This window comes from Danio rerio, chromosome 10 (genome assembly GCF_049306965.1).
Source record: "Danio rerio strain Tuebingen ecotype United States chromosome 10, GRCz12tu, whole genome shotgun sequence".
Lineage (NCBI taxonomy): Eukaryota > Metazoa > Chordata > Actinopteri > Cypriniformes > Danionidae > Danio > Danio rerio.
In genome coordinates this window covers 46,253,465-46,273,743 of record NC_133185.1, presented here as the reverse complement: position 1 = coordinate 46,273,743, position 20,279 = coordinate 46,253,465, and the positions used below count along the sequence as shown (strand labels likewise).

At 36.6% G+C, this 20,279-nt stretch overlaps 1 protein-coding gene and 1 long non-coding RNA gene across 3 annotated transcripts in view; one reads left to right on the top strand and one right to left on the bottom strand.

Moving 5' to 3' along the window:
- The window catches only part of antxr1b (ANTXR cell adhesion molecule 1b), a 74,681-nt gene that overhangs the window by 10,789 nt on the left and 43,613 nt on the right, over window positions 1-20,279 (bottom strand). For both annotated transcript variants that reach the window (XM_679053.9, XM_068224030.2), the window contains exons 13-16: window positions 15,772-15,867; window positions 15,469-15,513; window positions 4,864-4,959; window positions 4,608-4,775 (exon numbers count right to left, since the gene is read on the bottom strand). In XM_679053.9, coding sequence (XP_684145.3) covers window positions 4,608-4,775; window positions 4,864-4,959; window positions 15,469-15,513; window positions 15,772-15,867 — 405 coding nt within the window. The remainder of the gene's footprint in view (window positions 1-4,607; window positions 4,776-4,863; window positions 4,960-15,468; window positions 15,514-15,771; window positions 15,868-20,279) is intronic.
- On the top strand, window positions 1,845-13,828 carry LOC141376460 (uncharacterized). The gene is made up of 3 exons (XR_012386563.1): window positions 1,845-2,119; window positions 10,463-10,557; window positions 12,441-13,828. It is a non-coding gene; the product is annotated as an uncharacterized lncRNA (long non-coding RNA).

The window sequence follows — 20,279 nt, the reverse complement described above, 5'->3', positions numbered from 1 at the left end:
AGTTATTCAAAAGTAACATATCGCATTGCTTTCCAAAATAGTAACTCAAAAATAATGTATCACATTACTTTCCAGAAAAAAGAAACTGAAAAGTAACGTATCACATTACTTTCCAGAAAAAGTAACTCAAAAGTAACGTATCACAATACTTTCCAGAAAAAGTAACTTAAAAGTAACTCTAAAGTAACGTATCACATTACTTTCTAGAAAAAGTTACTCAAAAGTAGCACATTGCTTTGCTTTCCAAAAAAAGTAACTCAAAAGTAATGTATCACATTACTTTTCAGAAAAAGTAACTTAAAAGTAACTCAAAAGTAATGTATCACATTACTTTTCAAAAAAGTAACTTGCATTACTTTTCAGTTACTTTTATCACATTACTTTCCAAAAAAAGTTACTCAAAAGCAACGTATCATATTACTTTCCAGATAAAGTTACTCAAAAGTAACGTATCACATTACTTTAAAGAAAAAGTTACTCAAAAGTAACGTATCACATTACTTTAAAGAAAAAGTTACTCAAAAGTAAGGTATCACATTACTTTTCAGAAAAAGTAACTTATAACACTAAAGTAATGTATCACATTACTTACTAGAAAAAGTCACTCTAAAGTAATGCATCACATTACTTTCCAGAAAAAGTAACTTACATTACTTTTCAGTTACTTTTATCACATTACTTTTCAGAAAAAGTTATTCAAAAGTAACATATCGCATTGCTTTCCAAAAAAGTAACTTAAAAGTAACTCTAAAGTAATGTATCACATTACTTTTCAGAAAAAGTAACTTATAACTCTAAAGTAATGTATCACATTACTTACTAGAAAAGTCACTCTAAAGTAATGCATCACATTACTTTCCAGAAAAAGTAACTTACATTACTTTTCAGTTACTTTTATCACATTACTTTCCAGAAAAAGTAACTTACATTACTTTTCAGTTACTTTTATCACATTACTTTTCAGAAAAAGTTATTCAAAAGTAACATATCGCATTGCTTTCCAAAAAAGTAACTCAAAAGTAACGCATCACATTACTTTCCAGAAAAAGTTACTCAAAAGTAGCATATTGCATTCCTTTCCAAAAAAAGTAACTCAAAAGTAATGTATCACATTACTTTTCAGAAAAAGTAACTTAAAAGTAACTCAAAAGTAATGTATCACATTACTTTTCAAAGAAGTAACTTGCATTACTTTTCAGTTACTTTTATCACATTACTTTCCAGAAAAAGTTACTCAAAAGTAACGTATCACATTACTTTCCAGATAAAGTTACTCAAAAGTAACGTATCACATTATTTAAAAGAAAAAGTTACTCAAAAGTAACGTATCACATTACATTAAAGAAAAAGTTACTCAAAAGTAATGTATCACATTACTTTTCAGAAAAAGTAACTTATAACTCTAAAGTAATGTATCACATTACTTACTAGAAAAAGTCACTCTAAAGTAATGCATCACATTACTTTCCAGAAAAAGTAACTTACATTACTTTTCAGTTACTTTTATCACATTACTTTCCAGAAAAAGTAACTCAAAGTAACGTATCACATTACTTTCCAGAAAAAGTCATCCAAAAGTAACTAAGTAATGCAATTAAATACCTTTTGGGGGGATTACCTAAATATTGTAATGCAGTACATTCAAAAGTAACTTTTGCCAACACTCAGTATCATGCAGCCTTACCACCAATCACTCCTGAGATAAAAAACTGTTTTTAGCAACATTTGCTACACGTTGGCCTGCAGAACATCTCACTTTGTTTCTTGAAAAGTTGATGGATTAAACAGAAATAGTCAATTTCTTCCAGGAAATGGGTCAGAAGCACACAGAAGCTTTTCTTTGCATTTCATTTCTGTCTCTCAGAGCGAACCATCACCCAATATAATCCTAAGGAAAGAAGGTGGGAGAGAGGGAGAGAAAGGAGTGTTGTTTTGTTGGGAAAGGGACCAGCTCTGCAAAGCTCATCTCCCTTGGGTCAGTGCGCTTCAGCGTCTGCTTTAAATTAAGCCTCCCTTTCCATCTGACAGAGACATTATGAAACAATGCTGGAGCCAAGGCCACAGAAGCGCTTCATCTGAGCTGATTCCAGTACTCCAAAACGCTCCTGCACTGTCCACCGTAAGCATGACACTCTTCTGGGCTTCACAGCAGTGGCGTAATGTGTTTTTCTGTGGGGTTTGATCATTTGCTGGCATGCTTGTAAATTAATTCAGAGTTTTGTTATGATGCCATCTCTCTAGCCAGCTTAAAGTTGCAGGAGCTTTTATTCTGGTTCAGGCTGGTTAGAGCTGGTTTGGTTCTGGTCACTGATTGGCCAGCAGTGCCATGATGTCCACCAGCAAAAGAGTGTGAATTATATTATCACTCATTTTTTAACCTTAACCATACCAATATAGAGCCAGATCAGTCTCAAAAATAGTACATTTACAAAATACAATTTGTACATCTGTAAACACAATTCATGAATTCACAAGTGAAAATCATATATTTTTTTACCAAATTAATTGGATTTGTGCATTTGTGAATTATTTATTCCCAATTATATATTATATATGTGTTATATATTTACGAACTAGATTTGCTTATTTTTTAATCTTTTTTTTATTTATTTACGAATTTGGATTTGCATATTTTTTTAATCGTTTTTTGAATTTACAAATTGTCTATTTTTGAATTGTTCTTTGAATTTATAAATTGGATTTGTGTATTTTTTAATCTTTTTATTTATGAATTGGATTTGCCAATTTTTAAATCCTTTTTATCAATTCATGAATTGTATTTGTGTATATTTGAATCTTGTTTTTAAATTACAAATTGGGTTTGTGTATTTTTAAAAATTTTTTTTTGTAAGTTTTGTAAGTCGTGTTTTCAATTTAAGAATTGAATTTGTGTATTTGTGAATTTTTTTTTAAATTTACGAATTCGATATGTGTATTTTTGATTTGATTTTTGATATTGTGGTTTGCAATTACAAATTGAATTTGCGTATTTTTAAAGTTTTGAGTTTTTTTAATCATTTTTTGAATTTATGAATTTAATTTTTCAATTTGTAGATTTTGTTTTGAATATAGGAATTGGATTTATGTATTTTTGAATAGTGTTTTGAAATTACGAATTGGATTTGTGAATTTATGAATCATGTTTTGATTTTAGGATTTGGATTTGCATATTTTTTTTCGTACCTTAAATTTATGAATGAAACCTGCGTATTTATGAATCGTGTTTTGAATTTACAAATTAGATTTAGTAAACGCGTATTGTAGTGCAGATGTATTTTATTGTATTGCGGATGTATGCAATTTTTTTTTTGTAAATGTATTAATTTTGAGACTGATCTGGCTCCATATAACAATCTAGATGCCTTTACTTTTCATATATGCTACTTCTGAGTACGATAAACTTTTTTTTCAGATAAGAAAAGATCCACAAAAACCGAACAAATTCCAGTATGTGCATTATAAAAAATTATGTGATTTTGTTATAAGTGATCATGTGATGATAAAAATGTGTATGAGGAAAAGATTCACGCAACCTCACTCACCATACTTACTACTGATATTTGGCACCAGTTAATCAGGAAATGATGACTTTGTTCTCTTTGACTCATTGAATAAAAACAGTGCTTTATTCACACATCTACTATGCCACATTCCAATTTTCACATTCAATTTGCATCTTTGAATGGAATCAGTTATTGAGAAATATAGAAACCCCATTGCCTGCTTGCTTTTCGAAAGTGTTAATAGCCCCTTACACACATACAGACCTTTCCGGAAAAATACCGGCAATTTTCCGGAATGATGTGTATGTGTGAACAGGCCCTTTTTGTAAATACTGGTAAATTAGTTTTGGCTATTTTCCGGAAAGAGAAGTTGTAACATTACCGGTAATTTGCCGGAATGCTGCGCTGTGTGAACGCAGAAGGAAGATTGCCGGAAAGAGCGCGTGTACGTCTAGAACGTGCTGACGTGAGACGTCTGCTTTAGCCAATCAGAGCAGTCAGACACATTCAAGTCTTTGCGATTAATGAGAATAATGCCATTGAACATTTTCCCAGACACATTTAGCTGCTAGAAGTTAGTTAGATAACGTTTATATGTTCATCTTAATGCCAACCGTGTTATTAATTATCGATAAGATGCTTATGATAAGCCGTTGTTTGTTTACCTTCAAGCTTTGCGTGTGCCCGTGAAACAGCCCGTGAGCGCCAGCACACACACATATCATGTACATCTCGACATGCGAAAGTGTTTCTCTGAATGTTTTCATCGTAGTTGTTTACAACACTAATCCATCCACAGAGTTTGTGATGTAGTCAAATGTTTACAAATACAAGCGCAGCCGTTTAGAGCTCATTTCTGGTTAATGATGTCAGAACTTAACATTACCGGTATTTTGGAGTGGATGTGTGAACGGTCTTTTCCGGAAAAATTCCGTAACTCCCTCACCTGTGTGAACAGCGCGTCTTTGAATTTACCGGTAAAGTCGTTCTGGAAATTTTCCGGATATTTACCGGTATCACTGTGTGAAAGGGGCTATTGTCAGAGTACAATCATAACGGAAAAGTATAACTCAGCCTTGAAGGTGTAAAGGTAAATGGATTTACCTTGATTGGAGAGTACCACTTCTGCGGGGAGATGGGTTTCCTCATGCCGTTGTTTAGGGTTCGTGTGGTGGGAAACTCAAACTCTTCCTCTGGCATCTTCACCCGAGCATTCTTAGCCTTCTCCAGTTTGGCTCCTTCATCAGTGGATCCCTTATCTCCCCAGCGCACCTGGAGTTTGACACACACACACACAGACACACACATACATGTTTATCACTGCAGTGGAGTGAAGAAGCCATGTGTTTCCTTGACTTACCTCCATCCTTTTGATGCCACCGACTCCTCTCCCACCGTAATACGAGGCGTCCACCGTCGGCCACTTCTTCTTCGGGTAGCCTTCGTCCTCTTCGTCCTTTAGAGAAAGACTGATTTATTAAAATTAACACAAATTATTCAGCTATTTGGTCTGTGAAATGGATCTGTGTGCTCTTCAGAAAATTTTAAATTGTCCCTGACAAAGTACACACTCACCGGCCACTTTATTAGGTACACCTGTCCAACTGCTTGTTAACGCAAATTTCTAATCAGCCAATCACATGGCAGCAACTCAATGGCTCAATTTAGGCATGTAGACATGGTCTATTGCAGATCAAACTGAGCATCAGAATGGGGAAGAAAGGGGATTTAAGTGACTGTGAATGTCGCATGGTTGTTGGTGCCAGACAGGCTGGTCTGAGTATTTCAGAAACTGCTGATCTACTGGGATTTTCAAGCACAACCATCTTTAGAGCTTACAGAGAACTGAAAGAAAAAGAGGAAATATCCAGTGAGCGGCAGTTCTGTGTGCGCAAATGCCTTATTGATGCCAGAGGAGAATGGCCAGACTGATTTGAGCTGATAGAAAGGCAACAGTAACTCAAATAAGCACTCAATACAACCAAGGTCTGCAGAAGAGCATCTCTGAACACACAACACGTCCAACCTTGAGGCGGATGGGCTACAGCAGCAGAAGACCACACCGGATGCCGCTCCTGTCAGCTAAGAACAGGAAACTGAGGCTACAATTCACACAGGCTCACCAAAAACTGGACAATAGAAGATTGGAGAAACGTTGCCTGCTCTGATGAGTCTCCATTTTTGCTGCAAAATTCGGATGGTCAGGTCAGAATTTGGCATCAACATCATGAAAGCATGGATCCATTCTGCCTTGTATCAACGGTTCAGGCTGGTAGTGTATTGGTGTGGCGGATATTTTCTTGGCACACTTTGGGTCCATTAGTACTGATTGAGCATCGTGTCAACGTCTCAGCCTACCTGAGTATTGTTGCTGACCATGTCCATCCCTTTATGACCTCCAGCAGGATAACACACCATGTCATAAAGCATGAATCATCTCAGACTGGTTTCTTGAACATGACAATGAGTTCACTGTACTCAAATGGCCTCCACAGTCACCAGATTTCAATGCAATAGAGCACCTTTGAGATGTGGTGAAATCGGAGATTCACATCATGGATGTGCAGCTAAATCTGCAGCAACTGCGTGATGCTATCATGTCAATAAGGAGCAAAATGACAGGAATACTTCCAGTAGCTTCTTGAATTAATGCCATGAAGGATTAAGGCAGTTCTGAAGGCAAAAAAGGGTCCAACCCAGTACTAGTAAGGTGTACCTAATAAAGTCTATGTGCAATGCTAAATAATATAAAATGTGACTCTGGACCATGTTGCAGACATATATTTGTGGAAAAAGACAAAAATACATGTGCAACACACTGTAAGAGTTTTTTTTTTTTTTTTTTTTTTGATCCAGGCTCACATTTCTTTGTTATTTCACAAACTTTGTCAGAGACAATTTAAATGGAGGCAGCACGGTGGCGCTGTGGGTAGCACAATCGCCTCACAGCAAGAAGGTCACTGCATAAGTTGACATTTCTGTGTGGAGTTTGCATGTTCTCCTCATGTTGGTGTGGGTTTCCTCCAGGTGCTCCGGTTTCCCCCACATGTCCAAACACATGCGCTATAGGTCAATTAAATAAGCTAAATTGTTTGTAGTGTATGTGTGTGAATGAGTGTGTATGGATGTTTCCCAGTGATGGGTAGCAGCTGGAAGGGCATCAGCTGTGTGAAACATATGCTGGATAAGTTGGCAGTTCATTCCGCTGTGGCGACCCCGGATTAATAATGGGACAAAACCAAAAAAAAAATGCATTAATACATTTAAAATGGAAGTTTTGGAAGAGCACGTAGATCCGTTTCACAGTCCGTTTTCATATTTTATGCCAAAAATCATTAGCATATTAAGTAAAGATCATCTGTGAGGAAGAAGTTTTGTAAATTAACTCCTGAAAGTATGTAAAACTTAATTTTTGTTTAGTGATGTGCATTGCCAAGAACTTAAACTATACATTTTTAAAAGGTGAATTTCTCAATATTTAATTTATAATTCTCAATATAATCTCAATAACATTTCTTAATATTTATAAACCGTCAAATGTTAGATTTTCAAATAGTATCTCAGCCAAGAGTGACACAGTGGCTCAGACGTTAGCACTGTCACCTCACAGCAAGAAGGTCACTGGTTCGAGTCCAAAGTCCAAACACATGCGCTATAGGGGAATTGGATGAAATAAATTGGCCGTAGTGTATGAGTGCATGTGTGTGAATGTGAAAGTCTATGGGTGTTTTGCTGGAAGGGCATCCACTGGAATAGTTGGCGGTTCATTCTGCTGTGGTGACCTCTGAAATAGAGACTAGGTCAAAGACTAAGTTGAAGGAAAATGAATGAATGAATTACCTACACATCCTTAAGATGATTGGCCAATACCAACAGACTGAGTCAGCTAGCTAATCAGAGCACTCTCTTTGTGGAAGGGCGGGGCTTTGCAGAAATCCTCAGACAGACTGAGCTGCTGCAGCAATAGCGTTTTAAATTATTATCACTTAACAAGTACCTTGTTTAAACGTACATGGTGTCCTTACGTTTTTAAGGTGAATGATGTTAACCTTCTTAGTCATTTTAAATTAAATTACATAAAACAGACTCAAAAAAGCTTGTACCTACAAAATTAAGTTGATTACCTTAGGCTAACATAAAAGCATAACAGATGTTAAGTGTTTTCAGTTTATTTACGGTTGTGCATTGCATTATGGGATGTTGATCTCTGCTCTGTCCACTTTTGATGTTGAAAATTTAACTCTACAGTTTAACAAAGTGACTTTTATGGACATTTTAGAGGTTTGAGATAATATAACATCTTTAAACTATTAAAATGTGCATTAAAGTAACTTTTTAAAAGTTTTCAAGTTTAAAAGTTGTAGGAAGAACGATCAAGATCCCATAATGCAATTCAAAAGCAGAAATAAACAGGGGAAAATAAAACCATTAATCTATAAATATGAAAAAACTGGTAATTTACTGATATTTTTTACTGTGTAATCAATGGCTGTTTAGCTTGGATAACGGGGTAGTTACTACATTTACCAGCAGGTCTAAACTAACCTTTTTATTAGGTAATAATGACATCATTTGTCATGTTTGGAAGGAAGGAAGGAAGAAATTGATTGCAAACGAATGCATGCTTTGTATAATTTCATAATGCTTGAGAGCACGCAAGAACAAACTCATTATGTATTCTCACGAGTTGAAATCAGCTTCAGTTCAAAACAGCCTCATAATAGTCTTTTCTAAGAACTGGACAGGAAATGATGTCAGCCTATACCTTCCAGTCATCTTTCTGGATTTCATAGCTGCGGGCGTAATTGGATTTCCTTATGTTCCTTTAAAGTCTGACTGTAACTGTTTTAATGAGCTCGGGAGGGCAAAATCTCTCTTAGAGGAGCTTTAAACAAGAACACAACTCGCTTTTTTAGCATTGCCCCAGATTACCTTCTGCAGAAACACAAACTTTTGCCGATCTCAAAATATACACAGTTGAAGTCAGAATTATCTCCCCCCCCCGCCTCTTTGAGTTTTTTTCTTTTTGAAATAATTCCTAAATGGTGTTTAACAGAACTAAGAAATTTTCACAGTATGTCTGATAATATTTTTTCTTCTGGAGAAAGTCTTATTTGTTTTATTTTGGCTAGAATAAAAACATTTTATTTATTTTTTTAAACACCATTTTGTTGTCAATATTATTAGCCCCTTTAAGCTATATTTTTTTTCCGATAGTCTACAGAACAAACAACTGTAATACAATAACTCGCCTAATTACCCTGACCTGCCTAGTTAAGCTAGTTAACCTAGTTAAGCCTTTAAATGTCACTTCAACATGTTTAGAAGTGTCTTGAAAAATATCTAGTAAAATATAATTTACTGTCATCATGACAAAGATAAAATAAATCAGATATTAGAAATGAGTTATTAAAACTATTATGTTTAGAAAAGTGTTGATAAAAAAATCTCTCAGTCAAACAGAAATTGGGGAGAAATAAACAGGGGGGCGAATAATTCTGACTTCAACTGTATACATTTGTTAAACTGCTTTGTGAATGTTGCATTTATGCTGCAAAAAGTGATTTTCTTACAGTTTTTGTCTCGTTTCTACACTGTAAAGAATTCTATGATCACTTAGTTTAATAGGTTTTAATGAACTAAAAACATGTGCTGTCATGACCAAGTTAATCATCATCTAACTAATGTTATAAGTTACACAAGCTGTTTTAAGTCAGTTTAACATAATAAAACTTCAATAGACTCATAAGGCTAATTTAATCCAGCTTAAAAATGTAAGGCAACCAGGATGATTTCATAGTGTAGTACAAGTAATATAAAAAAGATTGCATTTTCAAGTAAAAAAAATATTGTTTTGTTTTCAGAAAAGTCATAATTCATAAGTCATAATTAAGTGGGTTTACTTAAAACAAGCTAAATATTAGTCAATAAGGTAAAACAATTATATTTCAACCTGATAACAAACTGATTGTGCTAAGACTTTATTTTGACAGCCTCTATTGCACATTTTGTTGACTAAAAGTTTCATTGCTACATGCCAATTATTCTCAGTTGAGTATTAGTAGACTGTCTGCTTAATATCTGCTGATACTGCTCCTTCAACAGACTTTTAACTGACTATAAGAAACTTCGCAAGTACATGTTAACTTACACTAACTCCAACCCCAACCTAACATCCTACTTAATCTAATGAGTAGTTGGCATGTAGATGCTACTTTATGTAAAGGGAGCATCAAAATAAGTGATACTCTTACGGTATGTTTTCTTGCCCCATTGGCAGTGTATTTTGTTTAAGGAAAACCCTATTTATTTTTTGGCTATTATTTATAAAACCAAAACAATATTTTTATATCGAGTGTAAAAATAATAGTGAGAAATCTGTCTCTGAGGAAGTAAAAGTTTGTATTTGTATTTTAATCCTTTCTGTAATGGTATGTATGTATTTCATATTGTCATATGTATATTGTTGTATGTATATGTGCCTGTTTACTGACTGGTTGATTTGGGTGATTGATTGCAGGTGTGATGTGTAGAGCTGTATCACCATTTCTTGAGTACTCCCATTTGTATTGTTTTACCTGATGAAGGCCATGTAGGTCGAAACGTTGTGTTATGTGATATTAAAGGACTTTCTGAGTGCTAAAGTGGCAGTGTGCTGATTTTCTTTTGATCTCAAGCTACTTTATTTTTGATCGAGCACCTGCCTTTGAGATTTTTAGATGTGCACACGTTTTTGTTGTGTATGGATGTTTCCCAGTGATGGGTTGTAGCTGGCAGGGCATCCGCTGCATAAAACATATGCTGGATAAGTTGGTGGTTCATTCCACTGTGGCGACTCCAGATTAATAAAAAAACTAAAGGAAAATTAATGAGTAACTATGCCAATAAGATGCCTTGAAAGTATCAATATCAATCAATTGTAATTTTGCATGTACTAAATGAAATAATCTACTTTTCAGGTAGCAATAAGGCGACTATCATTGAGATCCTCCCTCATCGCACGATAGCACAGAGACAGAAAATCAAGGAGGCTTTCAACCTGAGCGTAGGAAAGGTAAAACAACACTACACATATATAACACATTCTGTTTTATTTTGCTTTATATTTTGATTCTCATTTATTCATTCTTTTTGGCATTTACAGTATATCAAATTAAGCTTATTTATAAAGCATTATAAAAATGACAGTGGTTGACCACTGTACTGTACTCATTCATTCATTTTCTTTTGGCTCAGTCCCTTTATTAATCCGGGGTCACCACAGCGGAATGAACCAGCAACTTATCCAGCAGGCGTTTTACGCAGCGGATGCCCTTCCAGCTGCAACCCATCTCTGGGAAACATCCATACACACTAAATCACACACATACACTACGGACAATTTAGCCAAACCAATTCACCTGTACCGCATGTAGCCCACGCGAACGCAGGGAGAACATGCAAAAAAAAGGTTGAAATCCCAACTGACCCAGCCGAGGCTTGAACCAGCAACCTTCTTGCTGTGAGGCGACAGCACTACCTACTGCGCCACTGCGTCACCCACTGTACTGTACCTGCTTAAAATGATACTAATAGTAATAATAATAATAAATGGAAATGACTACAGTGTCGGCGCAAATAGCCTAGTGGTTAGCGTGCCGACATATGGTGCAATAGCATGTCAGGGCGTCGCGAGTTCAAATCCCGGCTCGATGACATTTCCCTACCCTACCCCCTCTCTCTCTCTCTCCAACTTCGCTTCCTGTCTCAATACTGTCCTATCTAAAAATAAAGGCCAAAAATAAATCTAAAGAAATGACTACAGTACACTTAAGAGGGTAAAGCAGTTATTAATACCAATTCTGTATAATTTATGGACAGTAAAGCCTTAAAAAAGAGGTATAGAAAATAATAGAGTAAAATCTCTCACAGTGTTAAATGCAAACAGTAGATGAAGGTTTTTAATCGTGAGAAAGCTACAAAACAATAGCAATTTCTTTTTTGTAAAACTGATATCTCAGGCAGTGGCACAGTGGGTAGCACGTTCGCCTCACAGCAAGAAGGTCGCTGTTGACGTCAGTTGACGTTTCTGTGTGGAGTTTGCATGTTCTCCCTGCGTTCGCGTGGGATTCCTCCGGGTGCTCCGGTTTCCCCCACAGTCCAAAGACATGTGGTACGGGTGAATTGGGTAGGCTAAACTGTCCGTAGTGTATGAGTGTGTGTGTGGATGTGTGGATGTTTCCCAGAGATGGGTTGCGGCTGGAAGGGCATCCGCTGCGTAAAAGCTTGCTGGATAAGTCGGCGGTTCATTCCGCTGTGGCAACCCCAGATTAATAAAGGGACTAAGTCGACAAGAAAATGAATGAATAATATCTCAGGCTTTAGTGATATCATCTATGTGTGTTTATAGTTTATAATATACACAATGAAAACATGATTCATTAGATTTACTACTTTTTTTTAAGGTATGTACTTGCAAACAATTTAAATGGGCTGAATTTATATACTCCAATTATTTTAAACATTATTAAATTTAATTTATTTAAATTCAGGGTGGCACAGTGATTAAGTGGTTAGTACTGTTAGTCCCGGGTGGGCCTTCGGGTGCTCCAGTTTCCCCCACAGTCCAAACACATGCGCTATAGGTGAACTGAATAAACTAAATTGGCCGCAGTGTATGAGTGAGTGTGTGAATGTATAGGTGTTTCCCAGTACTGGCTTGCTGGTGGATGGGAATCTGCTGCTTAAAAAAACATATGCAAGAATAGTTGGCAGTTCATTCCACTGTGGCAATCCCTGATAAATAATGGACTAAGCCAAAGGAAAATGAATGAATGAATGTTTAAATTCAGCCCAGATAAATAGCTTGCAACCACTTACCTTAAAAAAATGTAGTAAATAATTTTTTTCAGTGCAGTAAATATCTCCAGTTTTGATCATTTTACTGCATCCTTGCAGATCTCAGACTTCAACAGTGACTATGATCTTTCTGAAGTAAGTTGGAAAATATCAATTTTTGAGAGATTGGGGATCAGGTTGTGCTTCGGCAGACTGTTACCTCAGACACTGCAAGACCTGCTTTAAGCTTGTGGAATTTCCTGTTTTGAAAGAGCAGTCGGAGTCTTGGAAAGAGGAAGAGCTTCAACGTGTCCTGCTTCAAATATGCTACGGACGTTAAAACCGGTCTCTAAAATTCATACAAAATAGAGAGGTAGTTGAAAAATGTGGAGCTGCTCTTTGTCTTCTTCGACTCCAGATGTTTACGTTTATCTAAGTCAAAATGGGGTGAAAAATCGTTACAATTCGTCAAAATTACAGGGTGGATTTTCGGATAAAATTCGAGAGCTTAAATCACGCAGTTTTCTGACACTCTGTCTTTTGTCATTATCAGTTTGGCACCAGTGGCCACATCTGTGAAAACTTTGCTGAGCAAATGTTTGGAGCAAAAGTCAGCTGGCGTCTCCTCACAAGCAAGACGGTCTTGTTGCAGGGGAAAGAATCATGATGAAAACACATGCTGAGCTTCCTATCAAGATTTAAAGGGGTCCTATTATGCAGAAATCACTTTTATAAGAGGTTTAAACACAGCTGTTTGTCAACAGTTTGTGAATATAGCCAGCTTCCAATTGTAAAAAATTATTAATTCTATTTTTTTATAATTACACCTGATGAAAACAGTCTGTAGAAACACTTTGATTGACATTCTCCCTTTTTACGTGTCATTAGAGGGGGGAAGCCCCGCCCATTAGTGACTATCTTTACCTCATTAGCATAAACAGTCCTGAGTAAGAAGCAGCCATTTGCTGAAACTTCAGCCCTGTTTGTGGAACTGGGCCTATATTTCCAAATGTACATAAAATAACTCAAAAACAACCCCAAATCAGAATAAAATATGGAAATTTGTGGAAAACACACATAAAAAAAGAAAGTAGTGCTTTTTAAATTTACTTTAATTACTTTCCTGTCATTCAGACCTGCAAAACATTACAAAAAAAGTTGGGATGATCAATTTAGGGCCTAGTTATCAGGTAAACTGGTCAAATGATGTGATTTGAAACAGGTGAGGTCAACAGGTGTTTGTAATTATGATTTGGTACAAAGAAAAGTCTAGTCCTTTAGGAGCAAAGATGGCCAGAGGATCGCCAGTTTGCCCACAAATACATGAGAAAACTATTCAAATGTTTAAAAACAATGTTCCTCAAAGAAAGAGAAGAAGACATTTGGATATTTCACCTTTAATAGTGCATAACGTCATTACAAGATTTAAGGAATCTGGAGGTATTTCATTGTGTAAGGGACAAGGGTGCAAACCTAAGCTGAACAACTGATCTCTGACCCCTCAGTTGGCACTGCATCAAAAATCCTCATTCATCTATAAGCGATATCACCACATGGACTCAGGACTACTTTGGCAAACCTTTGTCACGTACCACAATACGTAGTTCCATCTGAAAATGCCAGCTAAAACTGTACTGTGCCAAAAGGAAGCCCTATGTTAACAATGTCCAGAAGTGTTGTTGCCTTCTCTGGACTCTGAGGCATTAGAGATGGACCATCATGTAGTGGAAATGTCTACTGTAGTCAGATGAATCAGTATTTATTTTTTGAAAAATGAACGCTGTGGACTTTGGACTAAAGAAGAAAAGGATTACACAGACTGTTACCAGAAATGGTAAGGAGGTTGTGTCAGTGCCTTTGTCAAATGCTGAAAAGTACATAGAGATTTTGGAGCACAATATGCTGCTTTTCCAGGGATGACCATGCATATTTCAACAAGACGATGCAAAACCGTCGGCGCCAATAGCCTAGTGGTTAGTGCGTCGACCCGCAGCGACCCGAGTTCGATTCCCGTCTCGAGGTCCTTTGCTGATCCTTCCACCTATCTCTACTCCCCACACTTTCCTGTCTCTATATCTCCACTGTCCTATCAATAAAGATGAAAACCCCTAAAAAATAATTATAAAAAAAAAAGACAAATGCAAAACCACATTCTGCACACATTACAAGTCCTGGCTGGGGAGGAAGAGGATACGGGTACTTGACTGGCCTGCCTGCAGTCCCGACCTGTCTCCAATAGAGAATGTGTGGAGCATTTAGAAGCACAATATATATATATATATATATATATATATATATATATATATATATATATATATATATATATATATATATATATATATATATATATATCCTCATTTCCTTTCTACAACTATCTTTGTCTGGAAGAAACCCCCCTCCTTTCCTTCTTCCACCCTTATCCAGAATGGGTGGCACAGTGGCTCAGTGACTAGCACTGTTGCCTCAAAGCAAGAATACCAATGGCGTCGAGTCCTGGCTGGGCTATCTGTTTTTTTCTGTGTGGAGTTTGCATGTTCTACCTGTGTCCGCGTGGGTTTCCCCCAGGTTTCCTAGTTTCCTCTCACCATCCAAATATGCTCTATATTACAGATAAAACAAGCCTAAATCTTTTTTCTAATGTCCTACTCTCAGTAAGTTCACCTTGGCCTCAGCAGTGGAGGAGTTTGATATCGACCTGAGCTCAATTTACCCTCGCCCTGTTAAAGTGGAGAGCCCTGGGGCCCAAGGATCCCTTGAGCTCAGGGCTCTCTCCAGGGACAGCATTCCAAACAAGCAATGAAAAATTCATGAGCTAAGTGTGAACTTTTTAAATGTATTTTAAGTGTTGTGGAAAGGAATGGCAACATTACAAAGTGGTAAATGCTTTACTGTCCCAATATTTTTTAAATGTGTTGCAAGAACCAAAATTGGAATACGTGTCTAAATTAAATAATTAAATAATGTTTGTAGAATTATCTGCAATGAAGTACAAGTCAAAGTAAATTTAGAAATCACTACTTTCTTTCATTTGCGTTTTCCATACTGTCCCAAAATTTTCTGATTTGGGGTTGCAATTTAGACTGGTAACATCAACAGGCTCAAAATTCAAGAAAACATGAGTAAACGACCAAAAAAAGATCTCTCTTACCGAATCGTCATCCATCACGGGTGGCGGCGGCGGCTCACGAACGATCTGTTGTGATAAGAAAGATAAGAGACTTTTACAGCTCTGCGTACCACAGGAAACGTCTTTGAAGAAATGGAAATCAGATTCTGATAAAAAATATTGCTTTCAAAACTTCATCTCACTTCTTAGCAAGACTTTTTCCGTGGCTCTGATTTTCACATTCATTTGCACATCAGAAAAGACATCACTGGGCTCAAAAACTACTTGAAAACCACTTTTCGGCATCATAATGACTGGATTTTTGAGCTCCGGTGCGAGACTCACCACAGTGCAACAGAGCGGCCAAAACCACCAGAGAGCCGCCACAGCGATCAGCAGCAGCAGGATCAGCAGAGCGATGGCCAAAAACGTCCCGTCCGTCTGGTGGACAGAGCAGAAACACAGATCCAGGACCAAGATCACGCTCCAAACCAAACAAACATTGAATAATCTTCCTAATCATGCCACACTCCAACCTCTCTGGATGGGGTTCCACTCAGATGTTTGCGGTGTAGTGTGAATATTAATAGGAATTGCTGCCAGAAGAATTTTTTATTTTTTTTTAAACCATGTCTTGATCTGGGTGCGAGTGACTAAGTCAGGAACCCTTAAAAAGGTATCACATATTCAGTGTATTTTTTTTTAAAATCCCTGTCTGAGGTCAAATACGGCATCTCACAAAACATTTCAGAGGCATATTTCACCTTGAAATCAACGGGAAGTATTTCTCGTACTCGCTTAGAGATGAAGATGCAGTCTGTTCTATGAACTCAAGACTTTCCTTTTGGAGTAGTTATTAATGGAAAACTGTTCATTCACAGCATAAAAAAGAAATAAAATAATTCTGACGTCTTTGAATTGACTTCGTTTCTTGCAATAAGTAGGGTTTCCTCACAAAATCTCAAGTTATTTCATTCATTCATTTTCATTCGGCTTTGTCCTGTCACGGTTCAGTGAGGGGAAGAGTAGCGAGGACTCAAATGCAGAAAACAATGGGTCTTTATTAATGATACAATTAAAAGGCAAAACAAACTACCCCAAGGGGGAAAGCATTAATGAAACAAATAAACAAACAAAACAAACTAGACTGGGTAGGCTGGCAGGAATCAGGACTGGAGGACAGGACAAGGCAGGAAACAATGACGAACTGGCACAGGACAGCAGACATGAAGAGAATATAAGCAGAATTAAAGTAATTTACAAACAGGTGTACATGATATACTAATAATGGGTTTACAAGGAGGGTGGGGCTAGACAATAGACGTGAGACCACATCACACAGAGACAACACAAGCCATGCGCTTACATGAAACGAGACTAGAACACTCAGCCAATGAGAGAACTCATTGACCGCATGTTCGTATGACAAGACAAACACAAAACTGAAGCACACAACAAAAGCACAAGGCCACAATGTAAACACAAAGCCACATGCTTAGACAACAGACATAAGACATGAGCACACGATAGATGAACACCTCACCGTTTGCTCACATATGCACCACGCATGTTTCATCTCAGTGCCAACCAAAGCCGAAACCAACTAGACGGAGACATTGAGAATGAAACAATGCGATGCCGACAGAACAAAAACCAAACATGAGTGCGAGAGCGCGAGTCCCAGATACAGACCGCATAAAGCAGGAGCACGGTCTGGGCGCACCCACGACGGTATATACATATATATACATATATACATCATATATGTAGGCCATTGGCATACAGAGATACACACAATGACAGAAAAAGGACAAGACAGAGCTAGTGTCCGGCCTCTGCCACCAATACAAGAATTTACAAGACCTGAGTGGCAGAACCCTGACAAGTCCCTTTGTTTATCAGGGGTCACCACAGCATTTGTTTTACACAGCAGATGCTCTTCCAACTGCAACCCAGCACTGGGAAACATCCATACACATGTACACTATGGCCAATTTAATTTATTCAAGTCCCCTATAGCGCATGTGTTTGGACTGTGGGGGAAACCAGAGCACTCGGCAACCCACACCAACATGGAGAGAACATGCAAACTCCACACAGAAATGTCAACTGACCCAGCCAGGACTCGAACCAGCGACCTTCTTGCTGTGAGGTCACAGTGCTAACCACTGAGCCACCGTGTCACCCTGATGCTATTTCTTGAATGTAAATCCAAAAAGTAACAGGGGTAATTCAGGGGTAGTTAATGTGTGGGTGCTCTTTGGATAAGGGATTCATAAAGGTAAACAATGAAATCATAAATCCAAGGCCCTCAAAGTAAATTAAAAAGTTCAGAAGCCTTTATTAACATGACTATTCATTAAAAACAGCACTATTTAAAGCAGTGGTTCCCAATGATGAGGTCGGGACCCCCTGGGGGGTCATTTGTCGATTTCAAAAATCCTAAATAAATTTTGGTCACATGCATAATTGAATATTAATCAGATGATGTCATTATGCTGCTGTGCTATCAGCCAATCGTTGCATTGCCGATCATGATTTTGAGGATCGATAGATCTGTCCTTCACAACACAGGCAGTGATCCCAGATCAGTTCATTCAGACATTTTAATTTGATTCGCGAACTACGCGAACCAAATTAGCCAGAGATCAGTTTTCAAGATTTAAAGATCCTGGATCTGCCAAATCATCTTAGATCGTTTAAGCATGGTACGATGAACAGACCCCCATTATCCAATCACAAGGCAAAGTTTAGTGAGTTTTTTCTTTTTTTTTTGTTATTGTTATTACAATTATTATTGTTATTGTTATTTTTTTATTGTTATTCATCAAGGAATTAACTTGATAAATGTGCTTTATTCACTAAAAATACCATTTAAACATCCTCCGTTAGCTCAACCTGAGTTTCTTTCTTTTGTTGAACACAAGAGAAGACATTTCGAAGAATGTTGGAAAGCAGCAATTGTTGACTTGCATAGCATTTTTTTAGTTCCTACACTGTAAAAATATCTGTTAATTAAGAGTTTCCGTAAGTAAACGTTGTGTTTTACGTTTTGTTTACGGTTGTGAATTGCATTATGGGATCATGATCTCTGCTTTGTCGACTTTTGATGTTAAAAAATTCAACTCCACAGTTTACCAAAGTGACTTCTATTAAGGGCTGTGCAATTAATCGAAAATCCGATTACGATTTTGGCTTCTAACGATTATGAAAAACCATTAATCGAGATAAACGATTATTGCATTATATTCCGCCCCCTTTCCAGTTGTACACATTTGTTGCTCTTAAAAGCGTGAAAGACCACATGCTTTATATATATATATATATATATATATATATATATATATATATAYAYATATATATATATATATATATATATATATATATATATATATATATATATATATATATATATATATGTGTGTGTGTGTGTGCGTGTGCGTGTGCGTGTGCGTGTGTGTGTGTGTGTGTGTGTGTGTGCAGACTGTGCACACACAGTCAGATGCATGCGGTCAGCATTCGCTCTCATTCGCACACTGAGACGAGAAGACCAAACATCTAAAGTCATTTTAATGTGAGCACTTTATTGGTCAAATAGGTGTCAAAACGCGGTGTTTAGTGATTATTCATATAAACCTTCATTTGTGTGATTAACAAACTAGTTGAGAATTAAAAGACACGTGAAAGAGAAACCATTAAAGTAAAAATGTGCACATCCTACTGCCGCCTGTTTTTATGCTTATTAATCAAACAAAAGGAGAAAATTCCTCAGTGCTCTTGACTGAAGGACTTTTGTAGCTAAAGTGTTTTTCTTACAGTGAAGATGCTTAAAGCACTTTTTTTTTTTATATTTTTATTCTATTGTATTTATTTCTCTTTCCTTTGCAGGGTGGAAAATAACTGCATATATGCAATTATAGTCAGAATTATTAGCCCTCCTGAATATTAGCAACCCTTTTCCTTCCCAACATCTGTTTAATGGAAAGAAGATTTTTTTCCCAACTTATTTCTGAACATAATAGTTTTAATCACTCATTTTTAACAACTAATTTCAAACAGATTCAAAGTGCGATTCAAAGGCTTAATTAGTGTAAATAGGCAAGTCATTGTATAACGGTAGTTTCTTCTGCAGACAAGCAAACAATATATTGTTTTAAATAATTAAAGGGGGCTAATAATATCAACCTTAAAATGGCTTTCAAAATATGTAAAACTGCTTTTATTCTAATCAAAACAAAAACAAATAAGCCTTTCTCCAGAAGAAAAAATATTAGAGGAAATACTGTTAAAATTCCTTGCTCTGTTAAACGTAATTTGGGAAATATTTATTAAAAAAATGAATAAATTCTCAGGAGCGCCACTAATTTTGACTTCATCTGGTAATCGTTTTGAATAATCGTGATTATGATTTCTCCTAAAATCGAGCAGCCCTACTTCTGTTGACATTTTAGTCGTTTGAAACAACATAATACATAAGAAATTATAATAAGTCAAGTAACAGAAAATGTGCTGGCAGTTTATTAGGTTTCTGTATAGTAATATACAACACCAACCCAGACAATTTAGCAGGTCAAACTAATAAAAATGTTCCTGAAAGTCTTTTTTTTTATGTTACTGTTTTCAAGGTTAAAACTTGGAGGAAAGATCCAAATAAACAGAAAAATAAAAACAAGAATCACTAAATACAGAAAACGGCCAATTTACTGATATTTTTACAGTATATGGATGTCAATGATACAGGTTTCCAACATTCCTCAGAATATCTTGCTTTGTGTTTAACAGAATAAACCCAATCGGTTTATAACCACTTGAGAGTGACTAAATGAGTTTGCATTTGTTTGGGTGAACTGTCC